The 7,208-nt window shown below is 35.6% G+C and overlaps 1 protein-coding gene across 1 annotated transcript; it reads right to left on the minus strand.

The window, feature by feature from the left end:
• Positions 1–327: 327 nt before the first annotated feature.
• On the minus strand, positions 328–6,991 carry LOC113496875 (NADH dehydrogenase [ubiquinone] flavoprotein 2, mitochondrial-like). The gene is made up of 6 exons (XM_026876249.1): positions 6,765–6,991; positions 6,506–6,628; positions 3,070–3,257; positions 2,580–2,787; positions 1,711–1,787; positions 328–1,050 (listed from the first exon to the last, which is right to left on the minus strand). The coding sequence occupies exons 1-6, from the start codon at positions 6,813–6,815 to the stop codon at positions 933–935; spliced, it is 765 nt and encodes a 254-aa protein (XP_026732050.1). The 5' UTR covers positions 6,816–6,991; the 3' UTR covers positions 328–932.
• Between the last annotated feature and the right edge of the window lie 217 nt (positions 6,992–7,208).

The raw sequence follows: 7,208 nt of genomic DNA on the forward strand, positions 1-7,208 counted from the left end.
AACGTACATGTTTATTTTTGATAAACGCCGAACATATTTTTTTAATTTGATATAACTTGTGACAGCTACTGCTGCTGCCAATTCAACCTGATAGCCCAACCTGTTGCTTACCGCAATTTGGTTATTCGGTATGTTGGGTCATACGAAATTAATGACACCATTCGGAAACTGCATTTTTAATGAAATCAAGCTTCGAACAAATTAGTTTTTGAACGCACCACTGTTTGCCTTCCTGCTGTTAGACTGATTGGAGCTACGACTAAATAGAGCAAATATCACAATGACATAAACAAACTAAACAAAATACAGTGAAATAAAATGCTTTAATCTAGTCTGGACGAATATATTGAAAAGAACACAATTAATTTAAATTAAATATCGAATATAAAACCATTTCAGTCGTTACAACTTGAAAGACGCCGCGTCATAAATGCGCCATACCAGATGTTCTCAAGTTATAATTTAAAAAAACTATCTAAATCTAGCACTTTCTGACGGTCCCACTTAACATGGACTGCGCTAATAAATAATCAATAATATAAAAATTGCAACTCCAACAGAGCTACACATACATATAAACATTGCATCGGCAGTCCGCACTAGTGCCATTTCTACAATGGATAACGCCAATGCTATCACTCTAACGCATGGATGTGATAGTTCTCTCAACCATATACAAAAAAGATGCACAGACAAATATCTCTCTATCTCTATATTCCGCTTGGCGATGACAAGGAGAACACGACACATCATCATCGCTTTCCTACATGCCGTTCTTAATTACCACTGATGGATAATATTGAAAGTATCATTCAGGTATATATACATCTATTCATCCACTTAGCAAAAGCGATGACATTATGACACTTAAGGGTGACATTTTACTGTGCATAGTTCTTGTATACGGTGTGATAGATATTTTTGAAAGTCACTTAAGTAGGTGGTTTGCTGTCACAATACAAACTTGGCTGCATGCAATACCCTGGGCCTGGAGGGCAGCCTAACAGGCTACATTGACCACAAGCAGGCTCGGCGGCATATCTGCCACTTCTGGAACAAGAGCATTCTGATTGTTGAAAATCTATTGAATGCGATCTTAAATGTGGATAAAACTGTACCGTTCAAATAGGCAAATTAAAACTCATCAAATCAAATACAAAAACCCTTGTGACCCTAACAACCGTTGCTTAACTTCAACCACTATTTTGGTCCGAAACTGAAAACGAAATATATAATCTGCTAAAATGTCAACTTTCTGGCTATCACGGTCCATTAGATACAGCCTGGTGACAGATCATTCAGACATAATCAGTTATAGGGTTCCAATTTCACCCTTTGGGCAGCACCCTTAAAGGTTTTTTTTACACTCCTCAATAATTGATAATTAAATAACAAAATTTAATAACCAAATATTATTGAATTTCAGAAAACTTAAAACCATTTCATACGTATAATACGGTCAGCAACAGAATTCGGTTAATACAATTTGATTTTCAAAACAACATTGTATAATACAATTTTATTAATTTTTTAGTTCCTGCTGTACTAGCTTTTCGGTAGCACAATGAGCTTGACACCGATTACACCTAACACAGTCAAAACATACCGAATACCAATTTCTACACGTAACTGTGAAAAGCTCACACTTCTAGTTTTGAGTGCACCGTATTTTGCTGACACTACATTTTAAGAAAAAGTATTTTCACTCACTGTGGTCCAGCAGGCGGTATGTTGCCACATTTTATCGTTTGTATTATGTTGTAGACGTCGCTGACTGTCAAATCCTCCTGTCAACAAAAAATAGTTGGAAAATACTCTTGGTATATTCTCTTTTTGAAACTTTGTCGCAGTTAATCTCAAGAAGACTCCATCGGATAGAAGTAAACAAATATTATGCAATATTCTGCAACTCTATGACATACTAGGTACTAATTATTTGATTATTTGACATCAAATATATTTAAAAGTAAATCTCTAAATATTCAGAAATATTAAACATGCAATTATTTAATTCATTGTTGACTGCTGACACCAATGCTGACATCAATCAACCACTTATATCCTGGATCTGCTGGTAAAGATTTCTTATCATGCACAAATTATACATATTTTCGTTTTAATGTTTTGTATGTACATTAACTATTAAATAAACGAAGAATTAAAATATATTCTTTCATATTTTATCAATTTTATAATAAGCCGACTTTTGACGCCGTTACTTAGCAACCATAGGACCGACACAATGACAACCACAAAAGGGCGCTGTCATTTCACCTACATTTTGTTCACGAAATCCTTATCAACGCTTTGGCCTCAAACAGCTGGCTATGACGGATGATTCGTGTAAAGTTATACCAGAAAATTAATATAACTCAGCATAATATACAATTTGGAAAAGTAAATTAAATTATTTCAAACCTCTAAAAATGCTTCAACAAATTATTGCTAAGAAAAATCGCGAATGAAATACCAGAAAAAAACCACATCGAAATCGATCCATCAATTTACGAGCTACAGACACCAACATACCGAACATACCTGAAAAAGCAATAAAGGTCTCAAAACGTAAATACACTTACATAATAATCATCGTCGATGGCAATCACGGGTGCATTAGCGCATGCGCCTTGACACTCGACCACGTCGACTCCAAACATCTTGTCAGGGGAAAGACTGCCGACACAGCAGCAAGTCGCTTCTTCAACAGTACGAAGTATGATATCAGACCCCCGCAACATACATGGAAGAGTCTTACAAACCTTCACATGATACTTGCCTCTGTAACGCCTGTGAACAAACACCGGACAAATGCGAGTCAGACTTGAAACGCTAAGGCTTTCGTACAAATAGCTGAATAAAACTCATTAAATAAAAATTTAGAAACTCCTGCTTTTTGAAGCAGACAAAAGAAAGCGTATTTTTTACTGAATCAGTAAAAATATTAACATACTAAGACCCTTTTTGACAATCGCCACGTAAGTCCCCGTTAATTTACTTGACAGATTTTTAATCAGAGATTATGAATAAGGCGTTAAAATTATTAATTTCAATTGTCTGCTGTGCACATACCTCTTACACATAGAATAAAATGTAGCCCATTCGTAGACCCTTATTCGGGGTATACTCAGAATCTCAGCGACTTTATGCATTGCCGATATTGGGATCCAACCCATCTGCCTCTGAACTAGGTCCATGGCGCCACTGATGGCAGATCTTTGAGAACCTTCTGGGTAATTCTGGACTATAGCCACCAATCTCTAAAGGAACAAAAATTTGCGAATGAAAAGACGTAATAGCAAAAAAAAACCTTGAATGAGTTTCATGAAACAGTTTTAGAAGAATGAATATCAACTTTGCACCAAAAGTTTTACTCTACTATTTGTGATTACAGAAATAACACTCAAATGAATGGCTGGGCTAGAGTGTTCATTAGAAATTTAGATCGTGTATCTGTATACATATAGGTTTATTCCGGACACAGATTTCAATTCAAATTCAAATATTTAAAAAAAGTTATGGTGGCCGGCCTCCGTGTTATGCACAAGAAGGCAAGTTCGGTCAAAACCCAGGCTATATGTAAAAAAATTAAACGGTGGCAAAAGGTCGTGGGGAAACCTGGATCCCTAGTGTGAGAATCTGAAAACGCAAATCTACATAGTGGTCAATTCAGAAACGCCACCATACCTGTAGTTAACCCTTGTAACCTAATAACTAATTCAAAGAATAGAGGACTCGGTTATATGGATAGGAAGTGTATAGGGAAGCAGCTGGTGCCTCCATAACCTAGGACCTGATTTTGAACTGCACTGTTTAATGGACTATCAAAACTTCGAACTTAGCTCATTTCATACTCAAGCACCAGTATGGCAGTATCGTTCGGAATGGTTTCATTTAGAACAAATTAAAAGAAGATTTTATGTAACTTGGATACTTTATCGATAAAGAAGTTTATACTTTAGAACGCCGTTGAAAGGAAATGTCTAGGGTTTTACCGTGTCTCCTCCAGATATCTTTTTCCTCAAGACTTTTTATGCAAGGGTCAGTTTGGTGCAATTTTCTAATCGTTATTGCGAAGATAGATACTAAAACTTCGACGTATTTTTACGAATAATTAGATGGTAAATATTAACGCCGAAAACGCAGGCAGATTTGCTATCACACAGCAAGGGAAAAGAAATTTCTATAGCAAGTAACAATTTCAACACTATTTTAGTATATACATCATGATCATCATCAGACTAGCCTTCTTTCCAGCTATGTATCGTTCGGCTTCCAGTATAACCGCATGGAGCTAAGTACCAGGATATACAAGTAGCGCCTGACCTCTGATCTGATCTCATCTGACCTCCTCAAACCAGTTACCTAAGTAGCACGATACTCCTTTAAGACTGGTAATCTTCTAACTAGCCGTAACCACTGTCAAAGATTTATTAATAACCGTTTGAACCGACAATTTAACGTGCGTTCCGAAACACGTAGAAACTCATTATGACATTGATGATCACCGATCTAGGGACCGACCGTATCAAGCGTAGCTTAACCTGCGATCGATAAACTTGTGCATTTCTAGCTTTAGTAACCAATCTAAGTCATATTTTATATTGGAAGATATAAAACTCAATAAACAAACGACAAAACTCAACGCGACATAACATAATTAATCTAATTGAAACGACCAACTCGTTCCTCTTCGAATCTTCTCTTAAGAGACTTAATTTCACAAATTGCCACTCATCATTAGTCAACATGTATGTCAATGAGTACACCATTAAACTGACAGCTCATTATAATTTAATTACAAATTGATGATTTAAATCTCCGTGCGTTAATTAAACATTATATTTTTGATTACCTCGTTAAATATTGGGTTCATATTTATCACGTGATGAAGTAGGGGTTAAGTGTCAATTTGTGTTAGCAATAAATTGTGGGCTTGTTTATAACCATTATTTTAAATTATAATATAGCCACGAGCCACGATTGGGTATTGATCGCTAAACGAGTTTCTATAAGCTTTCTGAAACTTTGTTATTGACACAAAAAATCGCCTTATACCTATACCTAATGTTAACCATGTAAATATGTTTATAAATTATTTAATTTTCGTAAACATCAACTTGTTAATTCTATACAGCAAAATATAAATAAAAATCTAACATTTAAAACAAGCACAGCAATCAACGTTTTTATAACCCCCGGGCCACTTCAGTTCAATGTAAAATATTTTGTTGGATGTTTTGATCCACGTTTTTCTGTTTCTATTCGCCCATGTTACATTTCAAGTTCATAATTACTACAGAGTTGAACAAAATTTTAATTATTTATACAAAAATAGCTGACCCTGTGTACTGTGTACCGCCTAACAGGCGATAATAACAGTGCAGACAAAAATACAAAAACTTGATTCTGCCTGTAATTTTTCATATTTTATTGTCCATTTAACCTTCCCTGGATTGCCACGAATATTTCAAGACTAAAATAGCCAAAACTGTTCAGCCGTTCTCGAGTTATAGCGAGCCTAACGAACAGCATTTTTATATATACGCGTATGTACGTATGTATGTGTAGATTTACCAAAGATTTATTAGTGGAACAATTTAATGGAAACATACGAAGCAACTACCTTGTTGATCTCGAGGCTTTTAGAGCTGGTCTCGGATTAGCCGGGTTTTCCAGGTTAGGCGAAAATTACTACGTTTCCCTAGTAGGAATTTTCCAATACCGTATCGAAGCTTGAGCAAGCAATTATTCAATAAATATCAAACTGAATAATGCACAGAGTGACAAGAGTCGAAATACGGTTTTAGGGTGTTACTCCTGAATGCCTACATCCGATTTTCTGGCATGAGATTTTCTACGCGGCGTATTAGTATGAATAAGACATTATTATAATACATATTTTTCTTTTCGAAGTCAAAATACTTGTTGTTAAACATGAAATAACGGTTTCGACGTTAAAAACGTCTACCATGAACTTTTAAAGCCAAAAAACTATTAACAATGTGGGAAAGAGATGACGTTACATTACAGTTTGCAATGTCTCCCTCACGTCGTTCTAAGGTTTTTGGAGTTCAATGTAACTGGACTTAGTTCTGCATAATTCCTGCCTGATCTGGTTACACTGAAATTAACTTTTACTAAAAGATGCAAATGATGCTCGATCGCCTCAAGGTCAACGATCTTACTCTAAGTCTGATAATTTTATTTAGAAAACTAGTTCGACGACAATATGAATACTACTAACACTAAACTTACTTACTTACCAATATACATCTAAACAAACAAAAGCTTCCTAGCAAAGGCATCATTTAGCTCCTTAGTAGGTTACATGCACCTAAAGTTAACAACTATAGCATAAATACTGTTAGGGCGATACCACACTGGCAATTTACGAGCGTGTTTTCAGCGATGCGATTAATGAACAAGCATGCGGCAAGCTGCAGTGTGACACGCCCTTAAGTTCACTGAATTAAAAGACTAAGGGGTCAATGCCCGATACTTTTACCTTCATATTAGCTTCAGTGAACTGAAAGGGCACGCAAGGGTTGTTTTCCTCACTGTCCCTGTGTACGAGCAAATCTTCTGAAGACAGTTTTGGTGTTGTCGACACCGCTCTACCACGGACAACCTGTAAAAAATATTAAATCACCTCAAAAATGGAACAAACAAATCTATACCTAATGGGATGTCTTAAGGACATTCAAAGGCAGTTATGTGTGTCAATTTACCATATAATGCCATAATATTTTTAAACGTCTACTTACATTAGGTAAAATCATTCTAAACTTCGAAAAATTTTTGCCAAGTATAGACATGTTTAAAAAATATCAACACAATTGCACGAACACGAAACACAATATCTTTCTTAATGACAGATATTTCTTCTATACGATGTCAGTAAGCAAAGAGAATGTGCACTATAAAGACAACCTCTTTTACTAGCACCAAAGAAAACTAACAGAACGAGCGATAAAATAAAAACTAACGCCCTCCATTGAGACACATACCTATAACATTATGCAACAGAAAAACATTCGCACATTTTCCTTAAAGCCAAAGTCACGGGGAAATTTAATAACTATTAATATAATTTACATAAACGTCCCAGCCATTACATATAACGATGTCGCGAACTAATGTACGAAATATTCAGAATATTGGCCATCTCAAAATGTTTGGGTAAGTTCGTAACGCCGCAAGAAAACATC

This window comes from Trichoplusia ni, chromosome 8 (genome assembly GCF_003590095.1).
Source record: "Trichoplusia ni isolate ovarian cell line Hi5 chromosome 8, tn1, whole genome shotgun sequence".
In the NCBI taxonomy this organism is placed as follows: Eukaryota; Metazoa; Arthropoda; class Insecta; order Lepidoptera; family Noctuidae; genus Trichoplusia; species Trichoplusia ni.